Source organism: Clupea harengus, chromosome 5, assembly GCF_900700415.2.
Source record: "Clupea harengus chromosome 5, Ch_v2.0.2, whole genome shotgun sequence".
Taxonomy (NCBI): domain Eukaryota; kingdom Metazoa; phylum Chordata; class Actinopteri; order Clupeiformes; family Clupeidae; genus Clupea; species Clupea harengus.
Genome location: NC_045156.1, coordinates 21,945,283 through 21,966,612, shown reverse-complemented (window position 1 = coordinate 21,966,612; position 21,330 = coordinate 21,945,283). Strand labels below are relative to the sequence as shown.

The window sequence follows — 21,330 nt, the reverse complement described above, 5'->3', positions numbered from 1 at the left end:
ACAGGCTGGGTGGGGGCTGAGTGCTGTTCCACCAGATAAGAAGACCTGTAAACAACATACCCTGGCGTTGTTAACATTTTTAGCAGAAACAAGGCCACAAAATTAGCAACTGTGGTCCACTAAAGTAAAGCTATCTTTAAAAAAAAGCACCTCAAAGAAATAACAAAGAAATAAATAATGTCTTAGCACATCAATGACACGACAAGCCATTCGTACAAGCAATGTAGACTGTTAAAAAGGTTATATGACATCTGTGTTAATGCATAAGTGGGGACTTAAAGTTGAGACCAGTGGCATACTATTCCACACGGCTAGATCCAGTAGCCCAAGCAATGTCTGAATGTTTACAAGCAGTAGTGGCTGCAGCCTTGGCGGTGCAGGCCTCTGCTCCTATTGTACTAAACAGACACTTACACTGAAAGTTCCACATGCTTACTTTTTTTTTTTTTTTTGCTCTCGCAGCCTCATATCAATATTGACAATATTGCGCTTTGCGCACACATGCAAAAGACCCGGTTTCATTGGAAAACCACAAAGCAGACAAGGCCTGCAACAACCATCTGACACACACACTTGCAAAAGACCCGGTTTCATTGGAAAACAACAAAGCAGACAAGGCCACTAACCAGGCCGCACTGCAACAACCATCTGACACACACACATGCAAAAGACCCGGTTTCATTGGAAAACCACAAAGCAGACAAGGCCACTAACCAGGCCGCACTACAACAACTATCTGACACGTACACAATTGAAGAATTAGATCTCACAATACTAAAAGATATGCTGCAATATTGAGCCATGGTGAAAACATGCCTCAATAAGTGGGGATAGTAAGCATATATTTTACTTCTTATTTATATTTTATGAGAAAGATGTTTAATCATTCATTATTGATTTTATGAAATCCAAACTATTAAAAGCAAATTGAGAATCTAAGAGTGAAATTAAGCATGCATGTTGTTATCACTGTTTGAAATGATGTATGGAAGAATCTACACTGCCTAAACTCTCAAACCATTTGCTGAAACAGACAAAGAGATTGATATACATTTGCAGAATACAGTATATGGCAAAAATGTGAATTAGCAAAATGCTCTCAGAACTCTCTACTTCACAGGAACCTGTGAGGCTGAAACCAAGGTTGGGCCAGGAGATTGGGTCCTAATCAACAGCCTCAAAAGAAAACACTGCCACTCGCCCAAGTGGGACAGACCATACCAAGTGCTACTGTCAACATCTACCACAGTCAAAATAGCGGAGAGAGCCACCTGGATACATCTAACACAGGGGTTTTCAACCGGGGGTCCGCGGCCGCCTGGTGGTCCGCGACGGCATTGCAGGGGGTCCGCGACATGAGCCTATGTTGATCAGTTCACCATTTACTTTTTTTATTTTTATAAATTCGCTTTGATATTTCAACACATTTCCAGATTACTCTTGAATATCGTGAAAAATATGTAAAATAAGAAAAATATGTCTAAAGGAGATTCACGCTGACAGAATGTAGGGGCACTGCACCTATTCAGTCTATGGTAGCCTGTGCTTTGCTAATGTTAATGTAGAATGTTTTGGGAATCACTGGTACATCAGTGGGCCGCGGATTACTTTCTTGTCAGAATGGTGGTCCCTGGGACAAAACCAGTTGAAAACCCCTGATCTAACACATTGTAAACGAGTAAGCCTGCCTTAGAAAGAGACAGAGAATAGGAGCTGTTTTCCTCTACAGTTTTCCAAATTCGGCCCACTGTGACAGAAGTCCAGCTACAAAGGGGATTCTTTGCCTTTGGCAATTTTTCGTCTCAAACCTGGTGAAGAAAACAACACTGTCCAGTGGGGTGGAGGAGCCTAGTAGAGACTGGGAGGGCGGGGCGGTTCTATCTCTGTGAAGTCATGGGGAGTCAAGGGAAAAATGAAACAATGTGTGGAACTTTTGATAATAACTGCACTACTCTACATTTTGGTACTGTTAACTTATTGATCACAATAGGCACTGGTCTTGGTCAAATGTCCACGATGTGGCCTACCTAAAGATCATCCATGGTGGAAATGGGTGAACCAGACTGCCCAAACACACTTTCCACGAAGAGACTGTTTACATTTTCCTGGCCAGTAATATTCAACAGCCGATGTGATCTGCAGAATGCCTGATGGGGAACAGGGCCTTCAAGGACAAAGCAAAGAAACCTTGTTTGAATGTTATCTGAAGCCTAGGCGAGCTAATGACACACACACGACACCCACTATGTTGGCCTACAAATGCAAAGTATACAAATGTATGATGAGAAATATGATGATTGACTTATGATGATATGGAGTGATGCTCAGTAATGACCTCTGTTCGGAACATCCATGTGATGAAGCTCAGAGTGATGATTTTGAGGTTATCCATTGAAATTGATAATTGACGAATTAAGAAAGATGATTTGTGATATTGATTTTGAATTATCCATTGAAACTGATAAAACGATAAAAGACTGATGGAGATAATTTCCAAACACTGTTAATGACTTAAGAATATAATAATCAAGTACCTTGTATTATTAATTACCTTATATGAATCCTGTACTTATGTAAGTAGGAACATGGCTTTTCTGTGTTTCTGCGTGTGTGCAGCTTAAAATATTAGGTGCCACTTAGTCTGCATATCTACAAGAGCATGTTTAGACCAGAGGTGATACGCTTCTTCCGACCTTGCAAAACTTCCATCCTTGCCTCGGACGTCAGAGATCCACCACGTGGTTATCCCTGCTGAAAACTAAACTTCTGTCTAAATAAACCTTGTGCGATGTGTTTATCCTTGCTTCACTAGCCTTGTGCTGGGAGTGAGCCCAATTGCAATTGTTGTTTGTCTAATAAATATACTTATATGCAGCTCCGGAGTCCTGAGGTAACTAGGCTGAATTTTCACCTAACAAAGACATTCCTGGAAAACACCCGATTTTCATTAAACTCGGTGCAAAGGTGTAGCATGGGCAAGGGAACAACCCGTTACATTTGGGAGCGGATCATCTGACTCACAGGGCGCCCCCACCAGTGGTTAACACGTTTAGTTTCCCCTACCTTGCGAGATACCGCATACGGAGGTGTGCGCTCTACTGAATGCCAATCTAGTTGGTAAAACGGTCCTGTTAAAGAATCAACCTTCAGAGGTTAAGACACATGGACACTTGCTAAATACATAACTTGCTGAAAACCATAGAGTTGTTTCATTATCACGTCTATCACACAGGCTTAATCTTTCCACTGCAAGCATGTAGAAACACATCGCTATCAAAATGAAATTCACATCGTACATGTGCGTTGGAATTATTAATTTCGCACTATTGCACATTGTTTTTTATAGGTGAAATCCAAATCCCACACGTTGTGAAAGACAATGTCATAAAGAGAGCGTAAACAGGCGAAAGTAAAAGCAATACAAATAGAACTAGAAGTATCATGTGTTATTTATTACAATAAAAAACACTGTTCTCAACACACAGAAAAACAACATATATACAGAACACTTGCCTACACTTTCAATTCTTTCAAAAGACATCTTTAACTGCTCCACACGGCAAAGATTCACACTTACAAATTCAAGAGAACATGGTTCATGCTACACGTTTCAAAATTCAATAGAATATGACTGTAGAACTACATCTATGATAACACATCAGTCCACCAGTCAACATGCTAAGCAAACACTTTCAAACCTCACACACTTGTGTATCAATGTTACCATTTTCACACTGGGTACAAAACTACAAAAAAGATTTATGAAGTAGGCTATTTTCTTTGTTTCTTTGCATATTGTTTATATATTTTGTATTGTACATTAATGTCCCTCTTAAATTCAAGAATGTCCTTTGGCGTCTCTGGACATCAGCAATGACAAGATTAGTCTGGGCTCATGGCTTGTATATATCCACTTCACTCACACGCTCAACACTGACCTCCTCAGCAGGTTTTTTCGACATTGTCTGTGTAAATGCAAAAAAAAAACATTTTCTCATTTCGTTTGGATGGCTTATTTTGTGCATCAGCTGGACTCTTAATGGTGCAGAAAATGATGTCAATTGTCAGAGGCAGTTTTACAACACAATCTTTCACAGTGCATAACACATCTTTACCTGGAAGCCATCATCTTGCTCCAGAAGAGCTTTAATTCGTATGTGAGGTCTTGGAATTGGTGGGAACAGAATCCTAAACAAATATGATTTCATTAAGTAGGGCACTCCAAACAAAAGCACCACCAGATATCTCACCAGATACCAACAGCGGACAGATGTATAAAAACTGATGGTTCACTTCTCATGTCTGCAGTGAATTATGCAACTATTGTTGCCATGGTCCAACTGTGTCTGACCATGATTAGCTCAGTGATGGCATCATATTGACCACATCCTCTCCTCTGTCAAATGCTCTGGTAGGGGAATAATACCTCACCATACCTCTGGAGCTTGCAGAAAAGAAGCAGGAAGACCAAGAGGATCATGGGTAGTCCAAGGGCTATGACCAGAATCATCCAAGCGCTGTATTCAGGTTGAGGCCCCACAGCCGGCCCCACCACTAGTTAGACATAAGCAAGCATGACAGATAAGAACCAAAATTAAAAGACATGTTAGTGAATATTAAACACTGATATGTATGCTACTGAGAAGTAGAAAAATCATATTCGAGATCATTCACAAGTGTGAGGCTTGTGTGTGAACCTTATCTTTTAGGCACTAGCCTGCTATTATTCCATTTCCAAACACAAGCTACACGTCTGGTGGCTGGACTGGAGCATATGCTGCACTGAAGTAATCGCTGGTTACACGAAAACCAATTCTGCTAATAGTATTAAGCAACTGTCTGATCATAATCAAGACTCCTCAGGAAAACCCCTAACAGTTTCACTAAGTGTGACGACTTTCATGATTGCACCAAACTTCTGAAAAGCTGACCTTATCTCTGTGACGTCTGTTAATGTGCATTCTAACATATGAAACACAATCTCACAGTTGATATAGATGATGTCGTAGTTCGTCACAAACAATATCACAAAATACCAGGGTGGTGAAGACTTTCCAAACCATAACCTTAACACTTTACAGAGTTATAGTTTCAGGAACATTTGATTTGATTAATCAGTTAGGTATGGTTAGAATATACTGTATATACGGATCAGTAACTATTTAACAAACATTATTTATACATACTTCATATGTAAAAATCTATATTTGTAATGTTACATAACAAGCAACAACTGCAAGCCTTTGTTTCTGTCTGGAAATGTTCAAGAAGTGTTTACTCTCTCACCTATTGGTTCACTCCAATCACTCCAGGGACTCCAGTATGAACAATCTTTACTCCAGTTCACTCTCATCTGTACAGTGTATTTTCTGCTCGGATCAGTGTTTTGCTCAGAGTAGTTCAACGAGCCACTTTTTAAGGTTGTAACCTTCATAAATATAAACATAGGCTAGATATTATATTTGACCCGCTGTTAGACTGTTGTGAGACAGGTTAGTATTACCATACTGATGATGTGTTGTTGCAATAGTAATTCTGCTCAGAACGAGAGGGACCGCAGGTTCAGACATGTAAACACATCATATATAAATATCAATAAATACAACATACCCATAGTTAGGATCAGTCACACTCTTTACATGCCCATCGCTCACTGTTTGCTTGCTTGCTGACTGCTTACACAGTCCTGGACTGGATTTTTCTATATACTTACTTCATCATTTATCTTGATCTCATAGAGGAAGCATTTAGCATTTATCGTGGTTTTTACTCGGGATACAGGCTTTTCCCAGTGGATATCCAAGCACCGATTTCCACCGATGTCTTTGAAAGAGGAATTTGTAATCTTTGGAGAATCCAGTTTTTCTATGAAAATCATTTTATTATGCTGTCATTAAACACATTTTCAGTTATAGATGAATAGTATTTTAATATGACTGAATATGAATGATGTGTATTATGATAGTGTTGGTATTTTCATAGACACTTGCTGTAACTATACTGTAAGTGTAACTGTCTACTCTTACCCTTTTAACTATCTTTCAGACATATAATTGGTTCAGTTAAGATATTAAAAACACGTCTCACCAATCCACATTGTTTCAAAATATTCAGTGTGAATATACCAGAATCCACTGACAGACACATTGACCCGTATAATTATTTTGGATAGGTCTTGATGTTCAGTAGTCGTTCCCTGACATCCTGTGAGGTTTCCTAGGTGATGCACGATACAGTTCCAGGACATCAGGACCTTAGCTTCATTGCAAAGTCTAGAAAAGCATGCAATAGAATATTTGGTAATAGGAAAATAAAGTGATTTTAAGAAGAAAAATGAAAACAACTACATCACAACACAATGATAAATGTCTTTGCAGTGACAACAAGTACTTGAGGCCGTCTAGTTCCATAACCATGAGAAGTATCAGGCCCTTACAGACCAGCGATGGAATACTGAGCATCAGCAGGGATGTGCGTTGTGTTCCAGCTGCACTTTAGTTCATTCTGAGAGTCTAGCAAACAAGAGATGTTCAGCAAAAACCTATGAGGAACACCTGAAGAAAAATCAAAGAGAAAAAATGGAGAGCAATACCAAACAGGAATCACAACTCATTGTTACTCTTTAAAAGTCTAAAATCTCCAAATACAACCAGTGAACAGTGATAAACTGATGAACAATCAGTCGCTTTCAATGTTTATGAAATTCTGCATGGCTATGTAAGAGGGAGCAAGAACAGATGACTATTCATTTAGGTGTACACAGAACCAAAGTGTGGAGATCAACCTACTGTCAGGCAGGTGAAGACCACTGTATAAGTCACAGTATGACTCTCCTAGTTTTGCCTTGTCTCCATATATGCTTCTGCCATGTTCCATCTGTCCACTGCCGTTCCTCACAAATAGACTGACTCCAAACTGAAACACACATGGAGATCTCTCACTCAGTTTAAGAGAGTGGTCATCTCTTTTGACACAAAATATTTTGAGGCAGAAATCGTTGTTACTGTACCTCTTGGTCTTTCTCCAACCTATCGCTTTTACACTGTTCTTCAACATTTTGCAGAGCCTCGTAGTACTCTTCACTTAAAGGCAGGCTTGTAGAAGAGATACATTTGCCTGTAAATAGTACAGTTATTACTCATATTAAAGGAAATGGAAAAATCATAGTGTATTTGATGCACGGATGACTCATGGTAATTGACCTTTAGTTAGAATTCTATCATTATATTATAAGTTACAAGTATCATACAGTTTGTAAAGGGCACCTCGTGCTCATTGCTTTTACTGATTCCTAGAAAGTGCCATAACCTCTTCAAAACTCCCATTATGTGCTCAAAAGGGTTTGACAGTCTTTTCTATTTGAATGCCGACGAACTGCTAAGAAACTGAGATAGAAACTGCTATAAAGCAAAAAGGATTTAAAAAGGTGATCTGTCCAAAAACCCTCCTTCAGAAGATTGTAAGTGAAACACTTTGCAAGATGCCAAAGAAACTTCTATTTTTCTGAGAGGTGAGTTTTTTACCGACCTGCCTCTGAGTCTGCTGCCTGGGTGAACATGGTACCCCACTGTAGCCCCAGCAGGAGGGACCAGAACTGGAGCATGTCTGATCTGAGAGACATTAATTTGTCCTTGACCCAGAACCTTTCTGTCCAAAGTTACCTGGACAAAAGCACTGCATGGTTAACATGGATATTACTGCCATCTCTAAAAATATCTCTGAACACTGGTTTCTGGTATAAACATCACTTTAAGTCAAACACTCCAGAGATACTGTGTGTGAAAGGAGTGACCTGAATGTCACGTGAACTACAACAGAGTACTATAGCAATGACATTCAAAAATGACATTTACAGTTCCACATCACCATCATTACTATCATCGCAACGTACTCTGTCAGTACAAGGCAGTAAAAGTCACACCTCACAGTCTTGAAACTGAAAATAGGTTTTATAGGTGCTGAAGTATGTACAAGGTTTGCCTTGAATAATTCAGTGTACCCTTTCAGACTCTGGATGATGAACACAAAACTCTTCGGTCTGAGGAATGCAGCTATGTTCCCAACCATCAGCTCTTCATAGTCCCTCATCTATGTGCACTCTCCTTTGATAGTGGCAACACTTGAGTTTTCATTAAAGCATAACTCTGAAAACTGCTTACCTTTGGGATATGCCGAGGCTTAGTGCTGTCCTGATGAGATGACAGCAATAGTTGATTCCAATGCAGTTGTGAGGACAGATATGAGGAGGTGGTGAAAGACGTGTTTTTTAACAGGCAGGAAACCACACACATCCTACCCCCCCCAGTTACGTATGTGTCAGGTGATTGCAATAAGATAGGTGCCAGTCTTCAGGTGGAGTTTTTGTTTTAAACAAATGTGCTAACTAACACACCATCTATTCTTTGGAAAGAAGGGGGCGAGGTGTTGTAAGATATAAAAACCCAAGACAGGGTGAGAAGGGTGGTATTTTCACTCAAGTATGTTACAGACATTTCATTGAGACCCCAAGGAACCATGACAACTTGTGGAAAAACAGGCATATGATGACCTCTTAAAGCTTCCTTGTAAATTGTTTCATAATTGCTGCAAAGCCAGTTTGACCTCAGTGTAGAGCATTTATGTCAAATGAGAAATTTTTTATAATTATATAAAATAATGTCAACTCTAAATAAGGTACCCTCGCATTAATTTTCAAAGTGTGACGTAGCATTTTCAGATACTGAGATATACAACACATATGACTAAATAACTAAATGTACTGTAACTATAACTAAATTCCACCATCATGGAGGGACCTCGCGGTAAAACAATGAGAAGGCCATTCAGGCATGTCTAAGTGATTGCACCATGACCCAGCAGAACCTATGAAGAACCTTTCACGCTTTTAGTACTTTATTGAGGAACCATCTCTTTGTGGAGGACATCCCTGATACACTGTTGACTGTGTTTGAGGGAAGAAACAGATCCATTTGAAAGGTATAGTCCACAATTTCTTTTCGGTTTCAGGAAAGATTGTTCACGTTTGAGCTAAACGGACATTTGTGATAATATGACACAGGTTTCATGTAATCAAAGTTTATTTTAACAAATTTTAATTCTTACATTAACTTAGCTGAATTACAACAGCAACCCTTGGAAAAGCAAATAAAATCAAAAAAATAATAAGGATTATCTTCACAGTATAAGATATGCATTGTTCTGTGAAAGTTGATTCTACAGTTAATTAGTAATTTGCTGATGGTTTGGTAAACTTGTGTTGTAATTGGCACTTTCTAAGAAAACAAAGCCTTCTGACTGAGACGATGACTGATTTCTACTGGTTTGTGAAACAGGGCTAAGTTGGGTTGGTATCAAAAACTATTCGTAGGTCTACTTTACAACCCGAAAAAAGGAAACCGCTGTGGTGACCAGTTCCTATATACAGTGACGAAGTGGTGGTTGCACAAATCTCAAACCCACTATACCACGTCACATAATTAGTCACATTTACAGCGTAACAGCAATGAGATTGATTGACCAATCTTGATGGGGAAAATGTCACAAGACATGCCAACAGAACTGTTTCCAAAGGGGGCAAAAATCCATCAGAGTTATGGTGCAAATCAGAAAGAAAAATAAAGATATTTGACAGCATGATTTTGGCAGACCTTTGCAATATCTTTCCCACTGAGATCAAAAGTGCATGACATTTTAGGCTGGAAAAAGACGAATCATAATATTTTTCATATAGCCAGAATACAAAATGTATGCACTACTGCAAAATTCACTTATGTTCATTTTTCTTTCCACACCATCCAAATCAGTAGAAATGAATTTCTGAATAAGATAGAGAAGCACAGCAAAATAGACATCTGAAGAAATAAAAACAAAAAAAAACACATTACACTTTTCAAAAAGACGAATCATTTCATATACATCACTTTCTCAGCATTGTGGACTATACCAATGGAAATCTTTACAATAACCACAGACATAAGAAAGTCCAGAAAATTTCAACAAATAATAAAGAATTACTGACATTTTAATAGATTTGGCGCATCTGAAGATCCTATGTGCTTTCAATTACAAGTAAAAACATACAGTCTTAACCAATTGTTGGTATGGTTGGGGTTAGTCGTGGTTTGAACTTTGACCCAAATGCACTGTAGAGGATTATGGACTCGGAACACTCAGGCAGTGCTCAGTGATTCTAAAGGGGGCAGGTGTAGCCCAACAAGAGAGAACTACTCTTCATCAAATAAATAGAATGTCTCTTCCATAATTAAATCATGAGTGTGATAATGGTGGCATATCTGTAAAATGTACAGATTCTTAATCAGCCTGCAAATTCTATTGGTTATGGACTGATCTGTAAAAATATATATTTATAGCTGAAAAAAAGTTGGTTGTCTTATAAGTAGGTTACATATATTAATAATGCTATTAACAACACATGGCAACAAAGGGTTAATGTCCTTCATTATATATCAGAATTCACTGTTTGAGACATTTATGTTAAGCTAATTGTAAGACGAGACTGCTGAGAATATTTAATAGTTGGATTGGTAAGGTTGGATGGTCACCAAATTGCTGTCAAATGTGTCATTCATGTTATATACAGTGGCAAACAAGAAATTGAAGCCTCTAACTATGCTAATTGATTAAGGTGTTGGTTTTTATTTCTTTTCATATCTCAGGCATCAACATCCTACTCAGATCAGGATCATTTAGATTCAAAAGCAAAACTGCTCTGTTCCTCTCTCCCCTCTGAAGTGTCATAAAATCCAACTCCTACTATGGGGGAAATAATAATAATAATAATAATAAAACTACCCAATTAATGTTGCTTTAGTTCACATCATCATTTACACCATCCCTTCAAAAACAACTTCAAAATGCTACAGCACAGGGACCTTTACACACCATTACATCTAGTCTCAAAGTTACCAACCTTAGTCCAAAGCCAAAACCCAAATCCTATCAATGAAGAAAATTAAGACACTATATTTAAGTAATTCAGAAGAATGACATTTTTGATAAAGCAGTCAAGTGATTGCACCAGCAGTGTTCTCTGATGCCATCTCAGCTCACAGGTGTGTCTTTATTGGCCCTAATTCCAGTGCTCTCTACTTCTTCTCTTTCTTCTTTTCCTTCACCGGGAAATAAACAAAACAAAAATTAATCAATACATCCAACCAAATCAATCTATTTACCTGTAAAATAATACATTGATAAACTAACAAATACATTAACCACCTCTTATCTTCCTCTATAATATCATACCAATACCCCATACCTTCTCATTCATTGCCAGAATGACCAAGAGCTTCCTGAAGATGGTCACAAAGTCCAGGAACAGATCCACGCAGTGCCTGAGGACATCATCAAACATTTCATATCATCAACAAGAGTATCATCAGTAGGAATTTAAGGCAGTAAGAGATATCTGCATGTATTTAATATGTAATATTTACTGAGCCCAGACACTCCCTCCCCCCCTTCAAATTTAGAGAGGTATTAAATAGGTCACACACCAGATGTAATCCTTGTCTCCCATCTCAGCTTTCTCGATGATGAGTTGAGTGTCGAAAAGCACAAATCCACACATGATGGCCAGACCAAGGTACACATGGGCCTAGGTAGGGGAAAACAATATTACAAAACCGAGCATGCTTCAAAGGCAAGTTTCACACGGGCCTATGCACATAAACATTCAGATGACACCACCTATCAGTCAATGGAACATTTTATGATTTAATCTCTTAAAGGAGGACTGAGCACAGACTGGCTTTGCGTGTCACCACAGGACACAACATTTCAAAGTGATGCAAATGTGTCAGATAAGAGTGCTGTCTAGACTCTGGAAAGTCCCCAAACCAGGGACATGAACCCAAATAATCTAACTTCCTGTGTAAACCCTTCTGTGCAAACTATCAGTAATAACCAGTAATACTACACTGTACCATCCCAAGGCCTCCTCCATCAGTTCCTGTTTAATTGCAAACATAACTTTATTAATATTTGAAAGGACCAAATACCAACAAAGACAAATGTCACAATTAGTTTGAATCAATTTCAGTTTTTTTAGCCTCTGAACATGTTGGACCGCCCCCCTCTCATAAAGCCCCCCCCCCCCCCACACACACACACACACAGGCCACCCTTCAAATCGATTCTACTCTGATATACTCTACTGTTCTGCAAAGAGCGCATTCAGCATTTAATCTGAATCTATGGGACACGTGACACAGCAACACAACACAAGAGAGCCCCCAAGAGGACAGCACTATGGTAACACGCCATCCTGTATTTCCACCTTCAGCGGCTGTAAACACATGTTGCTAACCACTGCTTCTGACCTAGTAGGAGACAGCGCCATCCCTTTACAGTGTGATGTGCAGGCAGTGTAACAGATGGGCAGGTTTGCCCGTCACTTGGAAAATTCTGTGCTTCGTTAATACTTTCGCACTGAGATGATGCATTCGAAAATATAAGAGACATTGTCTTCAGCGCATCATGTTCAATCAGAGCAACCAGAATCTAGACATCTAGTTCAACAAACAAAAACAGCTGTTATGAAGGCACACCGCTTTGCTTTGTGTCAGTGGCAGCAGAAATGGTGACACAGAGGTGTGAAGGTCTCCTACCTTGAAAAGCATAACAGAGCCGACGAACATGTTGAGGAAAGATACCAACAGAAGAATAGACAGGCCAGACATCAGAGAGCCTGTATGAGGAAAGAGCAGAGGTGTACAACACATAGCTACCAGTAAAAGCAGCAAAGGAGCTGGTCTGATAGTAACACAGCATTGTGGATGTGTATCAGATTGTGTATATATACACTGTATGTAGATACTGCATGGTTTTATCACTGTCCAGACTCAGGCATGATGTCAGACTTTTTCCAGTTCCACTTGGTGGTTGTAAGTAAATTATCTCCATTGTACTGGCGTTTTCCATAGAAGCAACTGCATGTGTGTGAGGTGACGTATGTGTTTGCTTACCTCCCAGGAACAGGTAGCTCCTGCGCTGAGCATAGAGGGCACTCAGGGTGAAGCAGACGAAGATGATGGAGGTGCCCAGGAAGGCGGTTACAATGATGCTACACAGAGAAAGAGAGAAACCATCCAATTTGCACTATGCCTTGTTTCAAAATGGACCCATCCCACATCTACTTCCGTTGTGCTTTCCATTACGTTAGTGATACATCTGATGGAGAAGATGGACTTCGGCATGTCCTCTATCCACTCTTAGACAATATTGCCTCATTGACTTCAGTTTGAGAAAAAAAAAAGCTAGGAATGAGGAGGGGTGTCAGTGCTCAGTCTGTGTCCACAGTGGACCGGAAGAACGTGACTCTACTCTACTCCTCCAGCCATCATAGGTCTGAATACTGGCATATCAACACAAAGGCTTTACTACACATGCCAATGCAGAAACACAAGACCATTCTCTTCTGTGAAGTTGTAAAGTGGCACGTGACGGGTGTAACCTGAGCACATGGCCTCTGCTGACTTCCTCACGCATCATTAGTGAACCTTAGAACCGACCAGACAGATACATGGCAGATAAGCTTAAGTGGACTCTGGTCTGATTCCCTGCAGGAGGAGGGTGCTGTTGACACTGCCCTGAAGTTAACCCCAATGTATCACACAAGTTCATGAAGTTACCAGCGAGGTCATGATGCAGCCTACAGAAGCGGAGTAGTTTCCTTCTACATTTGTGCTTATGAACACCAAACCTTGTAAAGGTGAGGGTGGGGGCTATGCACCAGTAACTATGTGGTAAGAAAAGGGAAGTTTCTTTTGTGGTTGATGCAGCAATCTGTCTTTTTTCCAGTTAAGCGCAGAAAGGAAGCACGCAGAACATACACCAGAATTACGTGGTGCAGGTCTGAACAACAAGCATCTCCAACTCTAGCCACATATACTGTTTAAGACACCTCCTAGTCTTTTCATGTAAATGAGCTAGGCTTCTAATGCAGACAGGTCTGGCAACCTTTTGTTGTTCTGTATGATAATCAGGTTTCTCTGACCTGCTGCCTGAGATGGTTCTCAATGGCCTACCCCCATTCCCATACTATGATTAGTTGCAGTCACTCACACCTCAGTTTGCTTCCTGACCCCAGGTGTCTGAGCAATACCAGTGTGGGGACCTTTCCTTTGTTACCATGATCAAATTACCATTTTGGATATTATGCTGGACAACTTTTTGCATTGACACCAACCATGTCACATACTGAATTTGCCCGTGGGTCTTTAAAGTCTAGATAACAGCACAGACATTGAGAGATTTTGGTTGGCTGAAGATCTTCTGAGTGTAACCGAGTTCAAATATTGTACACTAATCTAACCCACGAGGTTGAAGTAAACAGCATTGAGGCAAACTGGAAAATGGTGCGCTTTTCAAGTTGATTCGATTTAGAAATAAAGAAAATCAGATAGGTGTGTATATGGTGTATTCACAGCCAACAAGCTGGCCTCACACAACCCCATGAAATTTCACTCCACTCTTACCTTGGGTTAACGGTGAGAACATAATCCATAGCAGGACCCAGACCAATTCCTACAGAAGTGGGAAAGGAAGACGATATTTGAGACACAGGTTGAGTAGCTGCTAACCAGAAGCCCTATGCACAACATACTTAATAATGAGCCTGCTGGAGGCAGGGGCAGGGGTCAGTCTCACCTGTGAAGAAGGCGAAGCCGGCCAGGATGGCCAGTCTTTTCTGCTCTGTCTGCGGAGTGTGCGGAGTTATGGCCAGCCAGCCAATCAAAGCCAGCGAACCCAGCATGGACAGGATGCCGGCCTATGGGGAACAAGATAAGTAAATTAACCACGTGCAATACACTTATATGGACAAAAGTATTTGGACACCTGAATTGGTCCCTCTTTTGCAGCTATAACAGCTTCCACTCTTCTTGGAAGGCTTTCCACAAGATTTTGGAGTGTTTCTGTGGGAATTGGTGCCCATTCATTCTGTAGAGCATTAATGGGGTCAGGCACTGATGTTGGATGAGAAGTCCTGGCTCGCAATCCTTCACCCCAAAGGTGCTCGATGTGGTTGAGATCAGGGCTTTGTACGGGCCAGTCAAGTTCTTCCACACCAAACTAATCAAACCATGTCTGTATAGTCCTTGCTTTGTGCACTGGGGCACAGTCATGTTGGAATAGAAAAGGGCCTTCCCCAAACTGTTGCCACAAAGTTGGAAGCATAGCATTGTCCAAAATGTCTTGGTATGCTGAAGCATTAAGATTGCCCTAAGATAAGGGGCCCAGCCCAAACACTGAAAAACGGGTTTTGTCCATATAGTGTATGTGGCCAGAGGCACAGCCAGGTGCTAAATATACCACTGATTGTTGAAAAAACAAAAAAGAATATTTGTGGTGCAAAATGGTCTGAAATTGGGAACTTCACTGATGCTGGTTTTCTGTATTTCCACATCATATTTCAAAGGGCGTAAAGAGATGCAACAGATAAATGACACACGACTAAATCGGTCACATCTCCAGCAGAACCCAAGCCACAATAACTGCAGACTGCATTTACATATCAGTTTTACAACAGTCTACAGCAGGGGTGTCAAACTCATTTTAGTTAAGGGGCCACATACTGCCCACTTTGATCTCAAGTGAGCCAGACCCAGGGGCAGACTGGGGGAAAAAAGTGGCCGGGAGCAGTGGCGTAACTTTTTTTCATGTTTGTAACCGCCGACACACCCCCTCCCCCTGCGCACATATTCTGCCTATAACACTTGAAACTGTGAAGTTGTCAGGGTGGATCACTAGTCGCCGCCGCGCCCCTTCCCCCCGCGCACATTTTCTGCCTTCAGACCATTTAGATTGACGTGGATATAATGGACCGGCCCAAACCCCGTCGGCCCACCGGGGAATAAAGCGAGCAGCCAGCGCTGCTGCCTGTGGCAATGAGCACTTCTGCCTCCGAAGCAGACATCGCATTTACGCTGTTTTTGAAGCAATTAGTGGATCGATTAAAAAAAATTACAAAACATTTGTACTCATAAACCTACATATCCTTAAGAGACATTCTGATTCACAACCCTTGAAATTTATTAAGAAAAGCTACTTTTATAGAAATGCAATTCATTCTTTCTGTAATTTTCACACTTAGCAAAGTCACCCGGCGGGCCGAGCTGGACCCCTGTATGTTTGACACCTCTGGTTTACAGTGACGTTCAGTACAACTTAAGCCGGGACAGAAGTGGTCACAAGTTGTGTTTCCTTTTGTACCAGCTAGGAGCACTCATGTTAAGCTAGAAAGGTGCTCTGTAAGACTTGGCAATGACTTACAGCTAGATGATCCAGTAAGCACTGAGTCTTCTAATAAATCACTCATTCTGTGAGACACTAGTAGTGAAGTTTAATTTTCAGATGAAGAAACGCAACATCTTGTGTGGCTATTGTTAGTGATACAGCTCACACACACACACGCACACACACACCTTTCAAGGTTCAAACACAAACACTCACATATTCATTCAAGTAGTGTCCTTCACAATAGAAAATGCACATGCCACGCATTACTTCCACAACATTTCTCAAGACTGGCCTTTTTTTAAGGTATTACCATTCCTTTGGTTTTCACATTTCATCTACACCACAACTAGAATGGTACATAATTATGAATGTAAAGTTCCAAAAATATATATATTACATGTATATTTTATATGTATTAATCTCGACTTTAACCCAACGTAGTAAAAACAAGTTATTTGGGTTAAAATATTACTCCTCGCTGAGGTGTAATCTACAAGTGCCTGGTCCATAAAGTGAGGCCGTACCTGGAAGAACCTGGTGACGACATGCACGTAGGCTCCAGCTGACGCCACAAACATACACATGGCCAGGCAGGAGTAGACATTCTTCAGGTGCTGCTGTGTAGAGCGAGAGCTGGAGTGAAAGAGAGTGAGAGAGAAAGAAATCAGAAGATACACAAAATTAGAAAAAGAAGGAAAAATGAGGGCAAACACAGAGAGTGTAAGAAATAATAATAATAATAAAAAAAAGAGTGTTCAACAGGGAGAGAGGAATAGGTGGTTTTATTATAACCGAGTGAACTATATTAGCTCCTATTTAAATTCTGTTCCAGTCAAAGCTGGTTTTTGGTTGAGGCTATCAGACACTTATTTCCACTCTGCGAGTCATAAATATGGCCAGGCCATGCAAATATAGAACGGGACAGAGCATGTAATCATTAGTCTGTGTCAACGAAGCCAGCCAGCAAAGCCTCAGCTGTTTATCTAACTATTCTAAAAATCCAGACAAAAAAATTAATAAATAAAAATCATCTCATCTATCTTTGTCTAACTTTCTCTATAGCCAATTGCGAAGCAGACTCCATCACTATCCAGCATAGAAATGATCCTTTCGGTAGGGTGGGGCTAACTTAATCGCACAAAATTTGGTAAACAAATGAAGACTACATTTATACCTGCCTTACTCGTCCTTGCAAGTTGTGTCATTTCGGCTGGTTGTGCACCTCTCAATTTTTGTGACCTGACATGTGAGGTGGCGAATATGCAAAATGAACGAGCTGGAGACACGACTCGCAGTTCCGTCTGTATCGGTGCATCTTTATGACCCTTCAATGCAGAAGCATAGGGATTCCCAGATGGCTCAAATGTTTGTTTGATTTACTAACATTACTTGCCAGATGGAGATCTGAGGGTCAAAACTAGGCATTGAAAGGCTGTGCCAAAACTTTCCCTGATGAAATTCACTAGAAAAAAAAACACTGTTCCAATACAGCTGAGACCGTCTTTTGCTACCATAACAAGTTACATTAACCTTAAGTTGCTATTGCTGCTTCCAGCGGTTAATCAACAAATGAATACTGGTGATACAGTAACTGTCATGTATATCCCACTGTGCTCTAATTCGGCGCATTTTACTTTCCAGTGGACCAAGGGCGGGCATAAAAGGTTTTGGTGCTGTGTTGACGTCACCGTTGTGCGCGCAATGACCAATCGGTCAACCATACCGGCCGCTGAAGAATGTATCCGTTAGGGCCTTCAGTATCACCAATGCATCCATCCCTCAGTAAATTACTGGACAAGAACATGTTACATTGACATGCTCATCTGTCTATCAAACCCCTCGATTGGTAATCAGTTGGTGTAATCTGTTGACAGTGGTGAAGTCCAGGCACTGATGTAATGTAATCAAACAAGGAGTGCAAATATTAGTCGATCTAGCTAGCCATGTGTAGCTGGTTCTCTCCTCTTAGAAAGATGGCAGAGTCATTATTGAGTTTTTAAAGCAAGGTTAGGCTACATCCTCCACCTTTTGAGGCAGGTAACTGATCTCGTCTGAAAAAAATGCATGCTGTTCACTATGACATTAAAAATTAACTAGTTTCGGAAGCATAATTAGTGCCACTAAGGGTCTAGACTTAAAATACATATGACATGGTGGTTTATATACTTGGGGCCTTTTCCTAGTGAGAAAAAAGATAAGTGTAACGTGTAAGTGTTATGATTTGATCACTGTTAATAACAAGATCACACTTACATTTGAGAGAGTTTAAAAAGGGCATCAAAGTTGATGCTGCGGTCAAACACATTCATCTTGGTATTCCTTCAGGGCAAGTTCACCCAAGTAGAAATGAAGCAAGCTGGAGACAGAGGAACAAAAAAACATATTTACATTTGTATACTGGACTGGATCATATAGCATGGAACTGGTTTAACTTGCTATGTCATTCAAGGCTTGAAAGCTATGGCATGCTTTTGCCTGAGCTAACTTTCTTGACCCACTTCTCTTAAGGAGATCAAGCATACTTAAGCAGATCAGACACCTGAACCTGGAAACGCACATTGGTAGTATCGTACACTTACACAAGGACGCGTTTCAATGAATCGCGTTTCGATAACATAAGTGCAACGGGCAAGAGCTATGATTTCTGTGGAAAGCTGGACTGGTCCAGAAGGCCTGGGATAAAAATACCATGGTCTCCCTCTCTAAGCGTAGCAGTAGCGACCGGATTTAGAAAGTTATCTAGCCGCAGTCTCTTAGTCCATCAGTAAAAATGTAACATTGAGTTAGTTAAACACTTGAAACTATACTTAATTTATAGGCAATGGTAAAGAGTGAAGTTAATATTCACCGATACTCTAAATCGGCCTGGGTGGAATTTATTGAGCAATACACAAGCTAATGTTTGTACTAACGTTGCAGAAGCAGTTGTTTGCCAATCGACAAGATAAACATAATAGCCTGCACATGCTAGCTACCATTAGGTTAAAAAAGACACCATCACTTCCGTCAAGATTCTATGTGGTAAAAAGAACGTTATCGATACCTAAAAACGAAACCATAAACAGTTCCACCGCTCGCTTTGCAAGCTAACTAGCTAGCTAACATGTCATTGACTTAATAGATGCATTGTCGAGCAGAACCCCCTTTTTAGCAGATCTGGCGCGATTGAAGATTACCTTGCAAATTAAACTAGTAAATCGGACATTAACTTCTATTTACTGGTTAGGTTGGCTCGTTAACTATGGTTGTCAAGTCACGTTAGCCAACCCTAGCTAACGGGTAGCAAGTGTTAGCAAGCTAGCAAAGGAATTCGTGATCCTCCTTTCTTCTACATGTACGAGTCATGCCAGCCAGGCAGAACAAATTCTAACCATTTACAGAACACAAGTTGTTCTTAAAAAGTGCTTACAAAGAGTCCGATTTTAGCTTGTGACGAAGATTACTTCCGCGGAAGAAAAAGGCCTGTTCAACAAATCCACTTTCGACTGTTGCTCCCGTCTGTTGTTCTTCACCGTCTTCTGAGTTTGACACGTATGTTTAGAGTGTACGTGCTGACATCACAGTTGGACGGTGGAACACACCCACAAACTAGAGTGATGTAACAAAACGTAAGTCTCACCACATTGTGACATTTATTTCAATTTGTCAATTTGCATTGAAAAAATTATGTATTTTATTTTTTGCCTTTGACATAAACTCTTCAGGTTTCTAGCAATGATATGTTTTGCACTGAAATGTGTCGCTATCTGGTCCGTGTAAAGCGTATCAGTTCAATTTTCCATTCACAAGCGAATATTTGGAACATATTGAGTTCAAATATCCATAGTTTCCGATTTTTTTTCTCCAGAATTGGCTAATTAAAATTTGGGACAATGAACCAGCTTTTCCATTTTTCTGTTTTAGTTGGATAAAAAAAATTGAATAAACAATTGGTGTTAGTCGTGATATCATATCTGAATTATGCCTAGGTGATGGTGTTGTCTGATACGCTAGTTGTCATGTGGGGGGGGGTTAGCCTGAGAAGTAGGCTAGGCTTGACATATATTAGGGTATTTACTGAACTCTGGAAGAACATTAACAATAATCGTATATTTGTAGGCATTGTAGGCTTAACCAGAAGCACTAGTTAACAAACTAGGCTATGATTGCAATTGATGGTTACTTTTATGCCATATCTAGACAAACAACTAATGCAGGTCTACAGTGAATTAGGCCTGTAGTCTATCTGATTCTGATGCTGCACACTAATCGACCTACACAGTCATCATGTCATCAGTAGATGAATTCAAGAGTAATTTTGAAAAATAGAACATTTATTTAGACTATAGGCTGGCAGGCACGTCCAAACATCCTGTAGGCTAGATGAGCTTACGGCTGGACAGGGCAGACGTCTGACTATACACCTACAACACTGGAAAACCAAACTGGAACACTGCCAGCCTCAACACACCGGTCATCCTCCTTCTACAGGCCCAATGTCCTCTTGAAGCTATCGCAAGTTATATTTTTATCTTCCCTTCCAAGTCGTGGATGATGAACATGTTCCGCTCCGTGCAAAACTTGTGTAAGCTATATTAATGAGCCCCGTCAAGTCTGAAGTTTGTCTGTAGCTACTGTAGATTAGTGCAGTGGATGGATAGCATGCACTGCACACAAAGTGCCAGTCGATCATACTGTATGAGCGACAGTGCAGTGTGTACAAAAAACAAACAATAAAAACAGTAATAAACATAAAGCTGCGTAGTGCATGTCAGTGATGTCCCCACAGTTCCAATATCATCCTGAAGTTTGCAGACGACACTACCATCCTGGGTCTCATCTCTAACAAAGATGAGACCGCCTATAGAGATGAGGTAAGGGGCTTGGTAGCATGGTGCCAAGACAACAACCTTTCTCTCAACGTCAGCAAAACCAAGGAGATGATCGTGGATTTCAGGAAGCTGCAGAGGGGGGGTCACGACCCCATACACATCGAGGGAGCTGCAGTGGAGAGAGTCTCCAACTTCAAATTCCTCGGTGTGTACATCAAGGATGACCTTACCTGGGCCATGCAAGCAGGCTCGGCAGTCAAAA

General features: G+C 40.5%; 2 protein-coding genes across 3 annotated transcripts; both read right to left on the bottom strand.

The window, feature by feature from the left end:
* Positions 1 to 3,431: 3,431 nt before the first annotated feature.
* LOC116220542 (interleukin-5 receptor subunit alpha-like) lies at positions 3,432 to 8,605 on the bottom strand. Of its 2 annotated transcripts, none has more exons than XM_031568102.1 (11): positions 8,160 to 8,605; positions 7,528 to 7,661; positions 7,010 to 7,116; positions 6,789 to 6,915; positions 6,437 to 6,554; positions 6,088 to 6,272; positions 5,714 to 5,865; positions 5,287 to 5,428; positions 4,432 to 4,554; positions 4,116 to 4,188; positions 3,432 to 3,965 (listed from the first exon to the last, which is right to left on the bottom strand). In XM_031568102.1, exons 2-11 carry the CDS (start codon positions 7,619 to 7,621, stop codon positions 3,920 to 3,922), a joined length of 1,167 nt encoding a protein of 388 aa, XP_031423962.1. In that variant the 5' UTR covers positions 7,622 to 7,661; positions 8,160 to 8,605; the 3' UTR covers positions 3,432 to 3,919. The 2 variants fall into 2 exon arrangements, with proteins under 2 accessions (XP_031423962.1, XP_031423961.1); XM_031568101.1 differs by having other exon boundaries at positions 4,437 to 4,554.
* A 454-nt stretch (positions 8,606 to 9,059) lies between these two features.
* Positions 9,060 to 19,804, bottom strand: tegt (testis enhanced gene transcript (BAX inhibitor 1)). Its single transcript, XM_012824901.3, has 10 exons — positions 19,667 to 19,804; positions 18,511 to 18,613; positions 16,782 to 16,890; positions 14,668 to 14,788; positions 14,496 to 14,544; positions 12,984 to 13,081; positions 12,627 to 12,706; positions 11,514 to 11,614; positions 11,276 to 11,351; positions 9,060 to 11,129 (listed from the first exon to the last, which is right to left on the bottom strand). The coding sequence occupies exons 2-10, from the start codon at positions 18,564 to 18,566 to the stop codon at positions 11,106 to 11,108; spliced, it is 714 nt and encodes a 237-aa protein (XP_012680355.1). The 5' UTR covers positions 18,567 to 18,613; positions 19,667 to 19,804; the 3' UTR covers positions 9,060 to 11,105.
* Between the last annotated feature and the right edge of the window lie 1,526 nt (positions 19,805 to 21,330).